Genomic DNA, 18,601 nt, shown 5'->3' with positions numbered 1-18,601 from the left:
ATATTTACACACCAACATTGTGGACGTTTTTTTTGGGGTGGTTTCTGGCGCGAGCGCGGAGAAAACGATAGCGTTTGAATTTTTGGGAACAGGGTTGTTTTCTTTTTCCAACGCAAAACTCACACAGAAAGCGGGAGTCCAACACGTTTGTGCCTAGAGTCCCAGTCAACACGGAGAGAGAGAGTGAGAGAGAGAGAGAGAGAAAGGGGAGAGATAACAGAGTGAGCAAGAGCTACCTTTCGTTCTCACTCACAGGATAACAAGTCAGCAGCTTTTTCCTCAAACCAGAGAGTTATTTTCTTTTTTTCTTTTCCCGCTGTTCAATATTCTGTATTATCTTTCTTTTCTCTTCTTTTTTCTTTTTTCTTCTTTTTTGGCCCCGGTGGATATGAGACTTCAAGATGTGAGCAGTCACCCGCTCTCATGCGCGTTATTGATGGGAGATTACCAAGTGTTAATGTGAAGGCGACCTGCCGAGGACGATCTCTGACGAGAAGAAAAAATGTGCTGCCAATAAGCTGGAAGAAAAAACAACCGTGGATTTGTAAAGAATATATTTTTTATTTTTTGAACTGGGTTTTTTCTTATTTTTAAATATTGTAATAGACTTCAGCCCCCCCCCCCCCCCCTCTCATCGGCTGAGTCGCATGCAGTTCAGGGGTCACAGCCAGCGGAGCGAGAAGAAGAGAAAAGGGAGGGAGGCTACTTTGTTTGCTCTCCATATTTTATTTTATTTTTTTGGCAAAAGTTTGAATCTGTTCCCCCCTCGGGCTGAGGAGACTCGGTGAGGACGAGCAGCTGAGGGAATGAGCTCCATAGCTGTCGTTTCCCTTCTCTGGTTTCTGGAGACGCCAGAGCAGACCCGGCGCGGTGTCCCGTCCCCATGGGGAGGGAGCCCGTCTCTCATTCCGATTTTTGACGCCATTTGTTCTCTCCCTTCCACCTGAAAAAAACTCCCATTTTCTATATATTTTATTTTTAAATATATTTTAGTTTTTTTATTAGTGCGAGTCAAAGTTCAACCTGTGACAAGTTGCCAACCGATGACTTTTTTTTTTTGTATTAGTTAAGAAATTTAAACCCGCTCTCTGAAGGGAAGTGGCAGTCCCTTTCCATTTACTGGAGGTCGCGGCGTGTCAGTGAAGTGGCAGACTGAAGCGAGGCGTCCGGGTGGCATTTTTCTTTTAAGACCCCCCTTTACACCGCACCGGGAGCCTCTGCAGACCTCCACCTTAACGATGGAGATTCACTGTAAGCACGACCCGTTTGCGGCAATGCACAGTAAGTTTACACGTTTATATTCCTCATCTGCATGATCCCATCTGCCCTGAGCTGAACCCCCCCCCCCCCACACACACACACACACACACACACGCCTACAACTCTGTGTGCTTGTGTAATAATAACAACGGAGTAGTTTTCAGCTGCACTACACACTGCAAAAAAACACCCTTGCTTTGGGTCCTAAATCATCTTTTCTTGGAGGACATCAAAGTCTTCAATAATGCTGAAATAATACAAGCACGTGCATTTTGCAAGATACATTTTGATATTCATCTACATCTATTTAAGATATATGTATATATATATTTATACATTTTGATATATATATATATATATATATATATATATATATATATATATATATATGGCGGGCATATATATATATATATATATATATATATATATATATATATATATATATATATATATATATATATATATATATATATGGCGGGCATATATATATATATATATATATTATTAAATATGGAAACAGCCTGGGTTGGAAACATTTGTTGTGAAAGTGAATTATTTCTTCCTATATTAGCACTTATTTTGATATGATGTAGGCTGGTTGCTCAATGACTTCTTAAGACATTGGTATTCTTTGGCAGAGTATAACATCTGGATATATGCGTTTGGCCCCAATTTATATAATTGTTTTTGGTGATATTTTTCCTTTTGTGTATTGTTATTTATCCTCACTTTTGATTTTTATGTCCTGACCCTTGCAGTATTTTAACAATTTTCTGGCACGTAACCAGGTTAGACAGACGCGCACAGGTGTGCGGGAAGCAGATCTGCGCTATGGGGGTCTTACGCGCTCATAACAAGGTGAGACTCCGTTGATCCCCGCGGGGAGATCCTCCTCTCACGGCCCAGCAGGTCAGAGCGCGCTCCGGTTCGGCCTCGCAGCTTGCAGCGGTGCCTTCTTGCTCAAGGACACTTCAGCAGCAGAGCAGGTGCTCGGGGGACATGCAGGGTATATGAGGGGGAGGCACAACTATTTAGCTAAATATAAAATCCCTGCATGTAGGCCTATATATATATATATATATTAAAAAAAATATATATCTATAGGCCTATAGGTGTGTATATATATCCGTTTTATGTGACTGACAGAGGTTCTCACGGTATGTTATCCTGCAGGGTAAAAAAAAGAAGCTGCACACACACACACATCGTAAAAAAGAGAAAAAAACGAGAACGAATCACGTTTCCTCTTCGCTGCAGTTTCGCCAAAGCCAATGAAGCGCGGTGCTGACGGTAAGAGCGGAGCTAAAGTTATATATGTCAAAGCCCGGAGACGCTTTAAAACGATTACACCCTAAAAAATGTCAAAGAGAGAGAGAGAGCGAGAGAGAGAGAGAGAGACAGAGCGAGAGAGAGAGAGAGAGAGAGAGACAGAGAGAGAGAGAGAGAGAGAGAGAGAGAGAGAGAGACAGAGAGGTTGGGATGAATCAACTGTGACGCGTGGAAATGTTGCTGGCGATTGTGTCTGCTGTGTTATTGTGTGAGTGTGTGTGTGTGTAAAGATCAACATCAACTTAAGTTTGTTGTTTTCCCCTCTTTTCTTTTATTACATAACACTAAGTGTATCAGTCATGCGCGAGTGCCATATTTCTTTCTTCTTTTTTTACCTACAAAGTTGCTTTATTTTGGTATAGTCTTCTATGTTGGCAATACAGTTTATATCTCATATATATCACACGCTTCATATCACTCGTTATACTTGGTTATAAGTTTGGAGCGTGTTTTGAGCCATAAGCAGCAACACATATGTGATGATTTAAAAAAAATCTATAGCAGGTAATTGTGATGATAATGAGCTGAATTTCATAATCACGTATTGTGATGGTAATGGTGTCATGCTGAATACTGAGCAGGCGAGGCTGTGGCCTACCTTGGTGATCGACTCATGACTTTAAAGAAGAACCACGTTTTCTACACGGAAAAAAAAACCACACAAAATATTTATCCCGACCACAGTCCACAAAATGAAACGAAAGTGTGGCAGTTTTATTTTGAAGTGCTGTCATTTAAGTATTTTTTTTTAATCAAAACGTATATTCTTTTCTCTCTCACGCGGGAATCTCTGTAAAACTGCTTATTATACGCTATTTATAATTCTAACCGTTCATTAACACGATTCCATGACTCACATTTCGACAGAATAAGAATTATTCCACCTTTCAGGAAGAAACAATAAAAAAATTAATATATATATATATATAACACCATACGTCCAAAAACGGCTGACTGGCACATCTCACAGATATATTTGACTGTTTGCTTGAGGAAATGTGCTTCATCTGTATTCTCGCGGGGCAACTTTCCAAACAGGTTTTCTGCCAAAAGTAATTTCTAGTTCCCCGCTTTCTCTTTCTTTCTTTCTTTTAAGAGCCACAGAGAGAGGACCGGTGGCGTTTTGTTGAGATTTCTTCTCTTTTGCTTTATTTTTGAGTCGTCAGGCCGTGACGAGGCAGATGAGAGATGAGGGAGAGAGAGGGAGAGGGAGAGAGAGAGAGAGAGAGAGAGAGAGAGAGAGAGAGAGGAATGCAGAGACAGAGAGCCTAATAGACTTTATTTTCTGGATGGGGGAGCTCGAATATATTCTGCTTTATCTCTGGGTTTTTTTCCTCCCGGAAACAGTGAATCAATCAAACATTTAAGGAGGTGCTGGGCTTTTTATTCAGCTCCTATAAAAGGGTAAATAAATAGAAATACAACATGGGCTGCATAATGACCAGGTCCCCTGGCTGTCTCTGTCCCTCTCTCATCCTGTGTTTTTTTTTCGGAATGAAGACGAAGCTATAGCTGCCTCTGGAGACTCAGCTTTAACAGAAACACCTTTAAAAGCCTAGCCCCCCCCCCCCCCCCCCCCTCATTTGGGAGAATCTTTGTATCTAATTTGCAACAAAACCTCAGGAGCTGGCCAACCTTGATTGAATTTCCAGGAGCGAGTGGTTCATTTGTTTGGTCAGTGTGAGGAGTTTCTGGACCTCTGTCATTAAACTCACACAGCTGTGAGGGAACATCAGCCCTGAATTAGAATTGTTTTAATCGAAAGAGGAATATATTCCTCCCAAAAAAATGCAAAGCAATTTCTGGCCATTTTCCTCATTATAATGATAAGAACTTCAAGATTAAATTCAGTCCAGGCCAGCTCCATTTCCTACTAGATGTGTAAAAACATGGCACTTATAGTCTTTAATGCTGCTTATTTAGAGAATTATAGCCTCACTGGCTGATAAACAAATGCCTCTAGAATGTGTAAGTTTATTGCGTTTTGTCCCTATCAGTATATTTATGGGCTCGGGGAAAAAAATAAATTTCAAAACACATAATCCCCATCACCCACCCCGAGGACGGTGAGAGTCTGAACGTCTAATGCCAACAGTAAATACACAGATAAGTGAATAAATAGTTATCTGGACGCTTTTTGTAGGTCACAAGTCATTCCTCTCCATCTCTTTACAAAGCAAGGCGTATTTCATGCCCCAGCCCAGATAGGACGGGTGAAAGGAACCATTTCATTTACTCTTATCTGAGAGAGAGAAAGAGAGAGAGAGGGAGGGAGGAAGAGAGAGAGAGAGGGGGAGTCTTCTCTGCAAGATACCTATGGTGAGGAGGGCGTATGCACAGTCGGCTTCTATAAACGACCCCGCAAAAAAGGAAAGAAAAACCTGTGCTTTTATTCATGGTAAGGTTCTGGGACGTGATAATAAGGAGAGGAGGAAGGGAATAATGCCTTCACACTTGTACAAAACATTCACAGAGAGCGAGAGAGAGAGTGTGTGTTCAGGATTTTTGTCCATGTAGGTCAGCGGGCTCGTTCTTGCTTTGAGGAACTGCTATAAGTGAGTGTGTGTGTGTGTGAGAGAGTCTTCTCTCTGCGTCTCAGCACCAGGTGGGACGTTACAGTTATGATTTCCAGTAAAATCGCAGGATTAGAAGGAAACAAAATGACAAGAACAGTGGGGTTCAGGTGGACTGTGGAAGGTCAAGGCGCTGCCCATCAATGGCAACATTAAAGGAGCTTCCAGTCATCTCTCTGCTATCACAAAGGGATAAAATGTCCCAAAATATGTTTTTTTTTAAAAGTATGCTCTCCAGTATCCAGATTGTAAAGACCCTCGAGCCACATTTGAGAGCTGTGCTTTTGGGCCATAAACAAGCACTGGCCCAGGGGCTGCTTAGGTTACCTGCATTAAAGGGAAGCAAACTCATCATCATAACATAATCTCACGGACCTCTATTTCATGTTGCTTCAAACAGCAGATGTAGTACAAGACATCTTCCTGGATAGATGCTCCAAATTCCCTTCCTCTGACGCCGGGTAATCTGTAAACCAGTTGAAAGCATAAGGTCCCAGTGATGGACCATCTTCAGTCAGAGGCCGCTCATTGTTTCCCAGAAATATTCACACATCACAAAATCACCTCCGCTCAGAAAGGTCGACACAGTTGATTTACTAAAGGGGTGCTGTTTAGTGTTGCATAAAGTTAGGAGACTTGTGAGAGACAGATAACAAAAATAAAATCAAACCCACAGAGGACATGACTTTGTATGGGTCAAGCTACAAAACCCTGCATGATCCTACATTTCCCACAATGCATAAGTGTCTGAGATAACTGACATCACTGCGAGGGTTATTTTCTCAGGACGAAGCTCCTCCGCAGCTTCAAAACACAACTGATTTTACTAGCTGGCAGCCATGCCATGCAAAAACACAGCCATTCATTTAGTGGACTGCGCCTTCAATTAAACAGCAAATGCTTTGGGTACAGCTGATGTGATCACATTGTCTTTAAAAGTTCATTCCATTTCTGGCCGTTTAGACTCTGAGCCCAGCTTTCACTGCATGATCAAACGACTGCGTCTACATGTTGGTGTCTTTTGTAAAGAGCGATTGCTTTTTCAAACCGCGCCAGGCACCTGCATAATGAGGCTTCTTCTATCTCCAGAAAATAAAGTAGTGAGGGGGGCGAGAGGGACCGGCCTGCGTCCCGCCGCTCGGAAACAGCTCTGTTTGATTTAACAGAGTGAGACTGTACACTTCACACTCCATGTGTGGATGTGTTTCTGTTTGAGCTGGAGCAGCCTGTGTGTGTGTGTGTGTGTGTGTGTGTGTGTGTGTGTGTGTGTGTGTGTGTTTCTTTATTATATGCTGATGGAGGGAAGGAGAGGACAGAGGGACAGGTTCAGGGTACAGCTTTGTGTTTAAGGGGGTATCCCTGCTGGGGTAATGTGTTTAAAATCTATTACCCCCACAGCTAGGATTAGTGTGTGTGTGTGTGTGTGTGTGTGTGTGTGTGTGTGTGTGTGTGTGTGTGTGTGTGTGTGTGTGTTTCCCCTAAAGACGTAATCACTATGGTAATACAAAAGCCAGTGGATTATGTGGCAGAAAAAAATCTGGTTGATTTACACTGTGCCTTAGGTGAGATACATACATGTACAGTAAACAATATATACACACTATTGGGGAGTGAGCGTATGGATCCCATTGCTTACTGTTTATATAATTATGCATATATATAAATATATATATATATTTGCATATACTTATATATTTGCTGATACAGCGGTTAGCTTTGTCTTCTCTCATTAAGAGGCCCCTGTACGCTCTGATCTGGTTGGCTGAGTGGAGCCTTTCAACAGAGAGAGTTAACAGAGCTGTGAACGTGTTGATCTACAGACCCAGGTGCATGCTGGGACAGGCTCCAGGACTGGTGCTCAACAATTAGTTGGTTAATCCATCAGTCGATTGGCAACGAATCAAAAGCAAAAATGCCAATAATCTTCTGGCTTCAGCTTCTCCGATGTGATCATTCGTGTTCTGCGATAGTAAACTTAGCATTTTGGACATTCGGTCGGACAAAACCAGCCATTTAAAAGGCGTAACATCGGGGCATTTGTTTTCTAGTTATAATCTGATTTATAAACTATATGGATGCAAACTATATCCCATGTTATACTTAGCTCTAGAGCTGAGTCATAATCCAATATGATAATTTATCTTTCGATGGAATCGTATCGTGATGAAATCATATATCGAGATATTGTGATGTGCAACCAAGTCGTCTTAACGGATCATAACAAGCCCGTTTTGTACTAAAGTTCTCAATCAATGAGAAAATACTCAGTACTTTACATCCGCCAAGTATTAAACTCACTCAGGAGTTTACAACAGCCGACTATTTATTTATTGAATTACCAGAGAACACGCTCTATGATGACATCGTTATAGAGGAATGATGTGACCTGTATGGTGATGGCAGATTTTGGGCGTATCGCCCGGCACTACTTTGCTCCAAATCACGACCGATTTCTACTTATTGCTTCTTATTGCTCCTTATTGCTCCTGTCAATCAAAAACTTTTGTCAGATGAATTAGCAGGTGGCTACTGATTTCCTATGTCCGATAGTTACAGTAGCAGAAGAGCGAAGGATTAAAACAGTTAATAACAATCCCATGAACAGAACTATTCAATTCAATTCAGTATATTTTGTATTGGCCAAAATCACAAATCACAAATTTGTCTCAGAGGGCTTAGAAAAGTTATAGAACCGATAGAAAGGTTCAGCTTCAGTCTTGTTCTCCTTAAATTAAATCCTCAGGGGGGTGCGGGGGTATTAGTGGTATCCTTAAGTAAAGGGGCCAGTTGGTCAATAATGAATCCCCTCATTTACTGAAGATCTAAAATAGGCAAAGCTTGCACTTTGGAACACTCTAACTGGTGCTATGGTGCTGAGCTAGAGGGTGACAACAGGAAGCGAGCGAATAGGATCGAATGTGGAGGCTTTTAATCCAGACTGGAATGTGGCACACTGGGTGTGCTGTTTATGTCAACACCACTGATAAATGGCCGTCTGAAGGGCCTTTCTGTGGCAGTCTGTCTCTTTAAGACATGGCTTTGCTTCATCTAGATTGGATTTATCGGAAGAATCGGGATGATCGTGTTGGAAAAGCAGGGGTTTGGGAAAAAAATGAATGTATTTTGAGGAAAGGCCAGGACTCGGACACGAACAATGCAGTAAATGAAGAATTTTCACAGATTTTATCTGTGAGGTCACACTCGTTCAGACCTTCAATTGGTCACTTTGAATAACTTTATCTTTGTCTCATTTCACTGCCTGTAACCTAATTAAATTCACAGGCAGCCGTAGCATTCCTCTCTCCGTCACTCACCCTTCACCTTGTTTTTGACGTGTCTTCTTCTTCTCTCTCTGTCTCTCTCTTCCAGGACATGGCGGGGTGAACCAGCTCGGAGGCGTGTTTGTGAACGGCCGGCCCCTCCCGGACGTGGTCCGGCAGCGAATAGTGGAGCTCGCCCACCAAGGGGTCCGGCCCTGCGACATCTCACGCCAGCTGCGAGTCAGCCACGGGTGTGTCAGCAAGATACTGGGCAGGTAATCGTGGCCGAGGTGTATAAACGTGGCGGCTTTACCGGTCTGACGCCATCTTTGGGGGAGGGAAATCTTTGAAGCAGGACAGCTACAAGTCTAAATCCGGTTCATGTTTTTTGTTTTTTATTGTTGGCTTCAGGTTCAGTGTTGGCTTAGCATGTGTCAAACTGAAGCCCCTGTAAGGTCGCACTGACTCATTTCGTGTCCATTCTGACATTTCTTTGACTCCCTAAGCATCCACAAGCTGTCTGCTCGCTTGCCTCTTCTTCTCCCTTATTTCTTTCTTTTTGCCCCTTTAACCTTCCTCTCCCCTCTCTGTATCCTGTATTTCTCTCCCGACCCTTCTCAATATTTCTCTGTCTCTCCTCTAGCCCCCCCCCCCTTTTCCTCTCTCTCTCTTTGCCTTTTTAAAGCTAAAATTTGAGACTAAATCCCTGCTCGTTCCGTCCCCCGGAGAAGAAAGGGGGACAAAAGGGAAAAGATTCATCACTTTTTTGGGAATTAGCATCAAAATGAAAGTGGCACCATATTTCTGAACCCCCCCCCCCAAAAAAAAACGAAGTGAGATGGAGAAAGGGAGAAAGACAAGAACACAATCAAAAAGGGCAAAGGCCTGTTAAATAAGAAGAGTGCAGGGGGGAAAAAGGGGTGAGAGACAGAGAGACCATTTGAGGGGACGGAGGGGAAGGATTAGCTGCAGCGACCCTCAGCTACATCAAAAAAAATGTGTTGCTCATTGTTCTCCCTTGCCTCTCTCTCTCTGTCTTCCTCTCTCTCTCCCCCTGTCCTGGCCGTTCAACTCACTGAAGCGTTACCGTGAGGGGGGGGGGGGGAGAAGGGATCGAGGGATGGAAGGAGGGAGGGAGGGAGGGTTGTTTTATCCTCTCCTCTCTGTCTGTCTGGTGCCAGCAGAACAAAACCACCAACTCTATACCGCTCTGTGTGTGTGTGTGTGTGTGTGTGTGTGTGTGTGCGTTAACTCATCGTTGTGCGGATATCAATAACCACGCTCTTTTATTCACTGATGATTTCGCTGTGAATAATTTAAATAGTTTTCCATTTGGAAACAGATTTTTTTGTTTGTTTTTCCTTTAGCTGTGTTTATACTCCAGCTGTGAACAGTCAACGTGTGCAACACACACACACACACACACACACACACACACACACACACGCACACACACACACACACACAAAGGGAGACAAGGAAGCACACATTTACAGGAGCACACATCTTCACGGAAGGGATAACTCTACCGTACAGCGGTGGAGAGAGAGAGAGAGCAGGTTTAAGACTGACTGACAGCTTGCATCCACACACAGCATCCCCCTTTCTCTGCAAGCTCTGTAGCACATTTGCTGTCCTACCCGACCCCCCGCCGCCCCCCCCCCTCCCTGCACCCATGCCCCTTCTGCATGCAAATACATTCATGAAATAGCCATGGTGGACACGAAACGCCTGAATCTGTGTGCGTGCGTGTGTCTGTGTGTGTGTGTGTGTGTGTGTGTGTGTGTACGCCACCCTCTTCTCTGTCTCAATGTGAAACTGCCAAAGAAAGAAACGGCACGAGTCAGACGTCATGAATATTTTTGGCGTCACGTTCAGTTGAACTGTTATCCAGCTGTTGGTTCTAATGGCCGCGAGGAGGTCGGTTTCACATGTTATTGCCACACATTGTCTGATTTGTAGTTTCACTGACATGACGTCAACATTTTGACATCATGTCAATGCTTTCTCTGCCTCCGTTGGTCTGTGTAGCGCACCAGGTGTAAAACAATCAGTTTTTAGTCTCTCCGCTCCAATGCAGGCCCTGTGAGGTTACCAATAATTAAAGTCATTGAATGTATGTAATGTTACTAAAGAGCGCCTGGAGTTTCCTTTTCTACGTCTGAGGGTTGAAGATGTCTTTTTGCGAGGAATACCCAAGCAAAGGCATGAACAAAAGTCTTGAAGTAATGAAACTAAAAGGCTAAATAGAGCTAACACAAATAGAGCCATTTGTTATAGAATAGAGTCCTACATGTGGCAAGAGTCACCAGTGTTAGTGTCCTATTGTCAAAGTATCTGTTATGTGGCTTTTGTAACATTTGCAATATTTCTTCGTCTTTGTCAAATTTAGAAACGGAAGTCAGGTACGTAGTCACGTCGACCCCGCTCTTTCCCAAAACCTTAGTGGTTTTCTTGCCTAAACTTAACTTCCTGTCAAGGTGGAAGTATATTTTGCACGTAAAGAGCGGACACTGACATGCCGTTTCTGAGACGTGCAAATCTGACGCTAAAAGGGCAGGAAGAGCGTCACAGTGTGAAGCTTAACAACACTGACCAAGCTGCGTTATTTCACACTCTGATATGAACATTGAAAGAGTCATTGGGCGCTGTAGTTATTTCTCCTGTCCATACCGGCTGTGAAGTGATCCCTTGTGAATGTTAGAGATGACCGATAGAATCCTCAGCTCCCTGCAAAAACACATCGTGGTTTTCAACAGAAGCTAATATGAGGATACAGCAGAGTTCAATCAAGTGGATGTCTTCCAATGTTTTGCTTTTTTTAGAATGAAATTCTCTTTATCTTTCCCCACAAATAACCGCGACAAAGGCTGTGACTGTGGAAGAGAACCGCTTGATTAGACCGAAACAGACTCGTGCTAGCTTCAGTTGAATATAAGAAGTGGGAAGGTCGAGGAGCCGGGAGGGGAGGGAGCTCAGACTGGTGTCACGAGTGCACCAAATCTGAAGCCGAACTTCGTTCCCAAACAAATGCCCTATTTGCCTCTGTTTGAGTGACTTTTGCTATAAACGACAGTACCCAGCGGTTCTACAAACTGTAAATTAGTGACCAAAGAGTTAGGAACCACGGACAAAGTAGATAACAATTAGAACGGCATTACTAACCATGTAAACCCTCTCGTATTTTAAGTGGGATTTGATCACTTTTGCACAATCATCTCCATTGATAAAAAAAGGTCAAAATAAGAGGACCAACGTCAATTGATCAAGTCACACTGTCGTGCAAGTTTAAACATCTTAGCCTCATGATTCTTACATGTTGCTTTGTTTTTTTCCAGGTTTTTTTATCCCATTTTTGATCTTGGAGATGACACATTCTTTAAGTTTGAATTCACAGAATCGACCTCCCACGCAGCTTCTATCCAACACTTTCTCTGTAAATGCGACAACCTCCTTTGTGACCAACGCGAGCCTCTTCTGCGCTTTGATTTGGCAGGTACTACGAGACGGGCAGCATCCGCCCCGGGGTCATCGGGGGATCCAAACCAAAGGTTGCTACTCCCAAAGTGGTCGACAAGATCGCAGATTACAAACGCCAAAACCCCACCATGTTTGCCTGGGAGATCCGGGACCGGCTCCTGGCCGAGAGAGTGTGCGACAACGACAGCGTCCCCAGCGTCAGCTCCATCAACAGGTATACGTTCAGTTTGAGTATCAACTTCATAGCAACAGGTATGGAGAGTAGGTAGAGCTCAGAGCAATATAATATGGTGTGTTCTATGTGTGTGTGTGGAAAAGAGAATGGCAAAGAGGCCCCAGTCTCCATATGTATGAAGTGGCTGCAGCTCAGTGGTTCAACACGATGGTACAATGACAACCCTTTTCCCTGAGCATAGAGGCAGAGAGAGAGGGAGAGAGGGAGGGATGGTGAAATAAGAGAGAGGAGTGAGCAAAGGAGGCAGACAAAAGGGAGGGAAGGTGTGCGAGAGTAAGGACGGACAGAGAGACACAAAAGGAAAGGAGAGAAAGGGAGAGGGAAGGAGAGGAGAGGACATGAGAGGGGAGGAAAAAGGGGGAGGAAAAGGAAAAAGAAAGGAAAGGAAAGAGGAAGGAAAAAGGCTTGCATGAGCAGCCAAGCAGGAAGTGTGAGGCCCCTCTGCCACGTCAGCCTGCCTCAGCCACTTCACACACACACACGCACGCACACACACACACACACACACACACACACACACACACACATTCTCTCTCTCTCTCTCTCGCTCTCTCACACGCACACACACACACACACACACATCATTTAGCTCCCACGATGTTCATGTTCTCTCTGTCACTCAGCAGAATCCTCACACACACACACACACACACAAACGGCCACTTCACACGCACACACTAATATCTCCTCTCTCTCCTCCTGCAGGATCATTCGGACAAAGGTGCAGCAGCCGCCCGGCCAAACCGGCTCAGTGTTGGCTCACAACTTAGGTAGGTCCGCCGCAACAAAATCCCGTTTCCAACCGTCAAAGCACATTTTAACAGCGGAGCCGTTGTTGAGTGTATCTCTCAGGGGCCCGAGTGCAGCGTGCGGAACAACGAAACGTATTTAAAATTCTGAACCTTAACCTGGAGTGAAACGTCGTAGGCCACGAAGGTCTTTGCTCGAATGTTTCAATCAAGATGAGGAGTGAAGGAAGTAAAGGTAGTTAACAGGAGGCAGAGTGTGTTTGGTAAACTTGTGGGTTATTAACCTCTTAAAGGGGAGAGTTGACAGCCGCGTCTAGTTAATGCCCCCAAAAAACACGTATCATAAGCTGAAATGTCTGCTAATGGAGATCACGATTGAGCATTTACAGTATGTTCCCAAATTCTACTTCATACCAAGGCTGGATTATTAACCCGGACAAAGTGTGCAACTGCCCCGAGGCCTCCCTTCAGGGGGCTACAAAGGCCCACATTTATTATGTGGTTTGGTATGTGTTCATTGGATTAATTGCACATCTGTTGGGGAATATGCACCGCTAAACCACACAATGAAGCAAAATGAAAGAGGCCTTAAAGCAGGTTCCGAATCATAACTGATCTTGTCAACGGCACATGTCCTTCCTAAATGAGAAACAAAAGATCACAAACGGCAAATTATTTTTGCGGGGTTAATTCGGCCATGTTTTTTTTTGCCAGTTTAAGGTGGATTGCAAGGATGTTTGAGTAAATAACCAAAAAAACCATGTTTGTACGAGTGAAATTAATATTCTTCATCAAAAGACCCATGACACAATAACACGGTTTGACTGTTCATTTGTAGTTTCTAATCATGTTACAGGCCGAAGCAATATATCGCTTACAGCTATAACTGAAACGTTATTTCCCTTTACTCGATGAATATCTCAGAGTACAAATAAATATGAGAGCCTTGCTCCCTCTCCCTCTCCCTCCCTCCCTCCCTCCCTCACTTCGCCCTGCAGTGGATTGTGTTTCGGTGTCTCTCATATCTTCATAATCGCACATTGTCTATTAATCTAAATTAATTTCACACACACTGCTCCCTGACTCCTGCCTTTTACACACATTTAGCACACACACACACACCCAGATGCACCCAGACACACTCACACACACACACACACGCTTACAGATTACACAGATAAATGGGTCCCACTCCCATGCGGAAAATTGAACATTTGGATTTGCGGAATAAAAGCGTTGCGTCTGATAAAAAAAAGAGTGAAAGAAAGAGAAAGGAAAATCAGATAATTGAAGTGCTAAATCAAGTGATGGGAAAAGGAGGGATATGCATTCATTATACTCTCCTTGTCGTCAGCGAAGGAGTAACGGCTGGAAGGGACCTTGATCCTCTGGTTTATCGTTTCTTTTTTTTCCACTCCCTTTTCGGTCTTGTCTTTCTGTGTTTGGGGGGGGTCTGCTGGGAGAGAGGATTAGGATGTCTGTCTCCACACCTTTCTGTCCCTCCTGGGATACCGTACTGTCACTCAACCCCATGTCCGCTTACACGGGCACAGATAAGGGACCAAGGAATGAGTGACTGTATGTTTTCGGTGTGTGCGTGTGTTTGTGTCTGTCTGCAGAATGTGTGTCGGTGTGTGTGTGTCAATGAAGCGGTGAAAAGTATGTCGCTTTGTCGCCCAGCGAGGAACTTGTCTCCCTCAGGGAGGAAGATTAGAGGGAGAGACAACGAGGGGCAACACACAGACTCCTGTCCTTTGTGGCTTTTCTTTTTCTTTTTCTCACGCCTCAATTTGGTCTTTATTGCTGAGTAAAGGTTTTAGAGGATAAAAGTGCATTTTTATTGAGTTTAGGGAGAGAAATATAGGATTTCACGCAGCTTTTTGTGTCTGTGAACGTATCATAATTAACAGAATCAAGACATGAGAAAGTTGCACTTTGAGTAAGAAGAACAATAAATGTGTTGCATCATTTCAGTGAACAACAGCTACAAGGTCCAGGGTCATGCAGTATGATTTTATTCATCTGTTTAACGTCATATGATGGAACTACTCTTTCTTTAAGATGCTTTTAAATCGATGAAGAAGTGCTATTGGGCTAATGGTGACCTTTATTATATATGAGCCCCAAATAAGGTGCGTTACAGTAGAAGCACCAGCCACCTGTGTATTTATCCCTCCTACAAAAGTCCAGCATGAATTCCTTGAAATCTACTTTAGCAAGAACTGACCCAGTTTATCTCGGCTGCAATACTATTTATTACAATCTGTTTTCATTTTGAGAATTATATTAAGAATTGTAATGATCACTTTCATAATTAATCAGGTGAGCAATGTATATGTATATTTTTTTAATGAGATGGGATGTTACATTTAAATTTCGAGGGTTTAGCCCGACAGAGCCGGTACCGGGTTCACCGATATGGTGTAGTTCCAAAAGGTTGCGGTGGAAGATGGTCTATTGATATAAATATGCATGTGATACTGTTTTGAGAACCTGAAGTCTTCAGCTTTCAGAATCCGTAAACCAACTGTATGTTGCCCAAACTGCGTCTTATTACAAAGTATTTTATCAATAAAGTACAAATATCACCTCCTAATTACCTCGTAATCTCAAGATAACAAAGTTTGTTTTCTCGAGATGATAAAAAAAACAACTTGTGATCTCGAGATAACTGCAAAACAGAAGAAGAAGATTGCTTGTACGGCAGTTCTCGGCTTCCGTATACTTGGTAACGGTGGGAACTACAAATTCAGAGTTTTCTAAATGTCCTCAAAACACACAATGTTTACTATTAACGGGGGAACGAAGCAGTCGCACACATTTTACAACCACAGAGACATACATCTACGTTCTTGCCAAAATATTTAACCATGGTATATGTTGTTTTACAGTAAAGCTTGGGCCGATGGGAAGTCGCAGCATCTTAGTCAAGTTTGATTGACTTGCACTGGTGGGAGCTCTGGCTGTTTGTAACTGGTGGGGGCTGTATCGAAGCACTCACACCAACAAGCCTTATGTCATTGTTTTCAGTTTGCTCAGATGAATAACTTCAAAAAAGCACTGCGGGTCCTGGCAGTCTCCATTTATCTGCCTGAATATCATGGAGCTTTTCGGTCATATATCAACATTCATTGTGATTATTAATATTTCAATGTTTTTGAATGAACAATGTTTATGTTATTTGTAACATGGCTGGTTTTTTTTTGTTCATTGCATCATGCTCCATTTACGCTGGAATGTGAATAGAAATATACTTACTTATACTGGAGTCATATTCCTTAGCTTCTTGCCTTTCAACAGAGACCAGATATATAAGCCTTCTGGTCGAGGAGCTGTGCCTGATACATATTTGGTACCTGATATTATTTTTAGCCGTTTTTCCGAGGGACAGCGCTTCGGATGTTAAAGTGTGGTATAATCTAAAACGATATGTGATTATTCTTCCACCTTACTTGTATTTTTCCCCAATATATAATTGTATGGTCATGTGGTCTGTCTGCAGTGTCGTCCGTGGCGGCCACACAAGTGTCGGCAGTGACCAACGACTCGGCCGGCTCCTCGTACTCCATCAGTGGCATTCTTGGTATCAGCTCAGCCGCTGACGTGGGCAAGAGGAAGAGGGACGAAGGTGAGCAAAAAGAATATGTGTGTAGTTGTTTACCTCGCCTGCCTGCGTCATTGTATTTTCATTTTTTTCAATGGTAATGGCATTTTTCAACTGCAAAATATACGACACATACAGGCTCAGAACCCCCTCCGTTCCCTCCCAACACGGAGAGCCCAGATGGAAAGAACTCGGATCAATGACAGATGTGTGTGTATGGGAGTTCTAAACCAAAGATCTTCATTCAGAAACCCCCTATTTGTTTACTAGAGGTGCTTCACCGGAGAGCTACCTGAGAAGTCAGTTTATGCATGCACTATCGATCATAGACTCTGTCACACCGGATCAATGCTGGATGCATGTTAATGAGGGCGTGTGCACATGAGGGGGGTTAGGACTGTATGTATATTTGCGTGTGTGCATACATGTGTGCATGCTCGTTGGTGTGTATGTGGCAGTGTCAGTGGCATTAAAAAGCCATCAAACAGACAGTCTCCTACGGTAAATGAGACAGGACCAGATGTCGGAGCGAGGGGGGGGGGGGTGACAGAACGCCACTGGGGGCTATTTCTCGCTCTCTGTCTCGAACACACACACACACACACACACAAAGATACAGTATGGGGTCCTTTTCCCACTGCTGATGAATTTCCAAAACATTCCAGCAGGTTCCAGGATGAATCCCAGGTGCACCTTGAGCGTGCGACATGCTCAGATACGGCCCACTTACCTATCAGCAGAGCACAAAGACTTTAGGTCTGCACACACACACACACACACACACACACACACACACACACACACACACACACACACACACACACACACACACATAAAAACACACACACGGTAGCTAATAGTTGGACACACGTTGGATCAAAGTTTATCTTGTTTTGTGTCCCTCAATAATTGTGAGATGTACATAAAAAGAAAAAGTATAAATGCCACAAATTGGATAAAAGTAAAAAGTTTTTACTGAGTGTATCATTTGTTGCTGTTCCACCAAAAAGACCAAAAATCTGGTCAGATCCGTGCGGACCCATAAGGTCACAGTAACCATCCTCAAATTGATTCATGAAATAAACTTAAATGCCATTTTTCCTTTTCCACCATTCGTCTGGAGCTCCTTTGATCACGTCATCTTGTTGCACTCTCTCCGCCCCTGCAATGGTTTCATGTCACCTGATTGGAGAATTCATCAGCTTTTTCTATCAATGCACCCGCAGGTGCTAATATTCGCGTACTGGATGGAAACACGCAGTGTAATTCTTTTGCAGATTTTCTGGATATTTAATTTAAATTTGCACGTAAATTGGATGGAAAGTTGACTCGTGGCTCCAGAGCATGTTTAATACTGACCTACAGCTGTCCTTTCCACTGACCTTTCATAGGATGAAAAGCACACGGTGTTACATTAGTAATGGCTCAATTTAGGATTTCTTCGTTGTTATTATTCCTCAGTGCTATTAGTTGCTTTGCTTCTCTAGCTATAACAACTCAAAATGTCTCTACTTTTCTTTTGAAGCCATATTTCATTGACGAGAATAATACGAGTCACGTATACTTAAACAAATGTATCCCACTCTATTATGTGTGCTCTGATGTCCAGACACAACACAGACACTGTGGTTGAATCTGCAGCTGAAGCCGAAGCTCTGTTATCTAATTAGCGGCATTATTGTTCCACTTTGTTCTCTGTGTGCATGACGTGCTGCACTGTGTGGTCTGTCTCTGGTTTTTACTACGACTGGACCTCGTGTTTCACAACTCCTATCGGAAAATACTGTACCAATCCCCCTTTCACTGAAGCATCCACAGAGTGTTGTGTCGCTCCGCGTCACGTTTCAGCCCCCGTGTTTTTTTTTCTTAATCTGCAGTGTTTTCCGTGGCAGAGGTCTGCACGGTCGGCTCTGTGGTCTAATTAACAGCATTGCTAATCACAGCTTCCATTAGAGCAGCCCCCGCTGGATAATGACACACGCGCGTAGCACGGGGCGACAGGGGGGAACAGCATGCGCTGACATGGACAGACAAACACATACACAAATACACAGTGATGAAAGCTTCTCACACACACACACACACACACACACACGCGCGCCCAAATGCTT

General features: G+C 43.4%; 2 protein-coding genes across 3 annotated transcripts in view; both read left to right on the top strand.

Moving 5' to 3' along the window:
- rpl9 (ribosomal protein L9) overlaps positions 1 to 18,601 on the top strand; it is a 337,328-nt gene that overhangs the window by 283,943 nt on the left and 34,784 nt on the right. The window lies entirely within an intron of this gene.
- The window catches only part of pax5 (paired box 5), a gene marked incomplete at both ends in the record, with an annotated part of 49,766 nt that overhangs the window by 7,225 nt on the left and 23,940 nt on the right, over positions 1 to 18,601 (top strand). The window contains 5 exons of one of the 2 annotated variants that reach the window (XM_079279544.1): positions 1,239 to 1,281; positions 8,532 to 8,697; positions 11,919 to 12,116; positions 12,843 to 12,907; positions 16,389 to 16,514. In XM_079279544.1, the coding sequence (XP_079135670.1) occupies positions 1,239 to 1,281; positions 8,532 to 8,697; positions 11,919 to 12,116; positions 12,843 to 12,907; positions 16,389 to 16,514 (598 nt within the window). Of the gene's footprint in view, positions 1 to 1,238; positions 1,282 to 8,531; positions 8,698 to 11,918; positions 12,117 to 12,842; positions 12,908 to 16,388; positions 16,515 to 18,601 lie in introns of those variants that run through there. The other variant, XM_079279543.1, reaches the window with a different exon arrangement.

Source organism: Melanostigma gelatinosum (genome assembly GCF_949748355.1).
Source record: "Melanostigma gelatinosum genome assembly, chromosome: 11".
Classification (NCBI taxonomy): domain Eukaryota; kingdom Metazoa; phylum Chordata; class Actinopteri; order Perciformes; family Zoarcidae; genus Melanostigma; species Melanostigma gelatinosum.
This window is presented reverse-complemented; position numbering and strand designations above follow the sequence as displayed.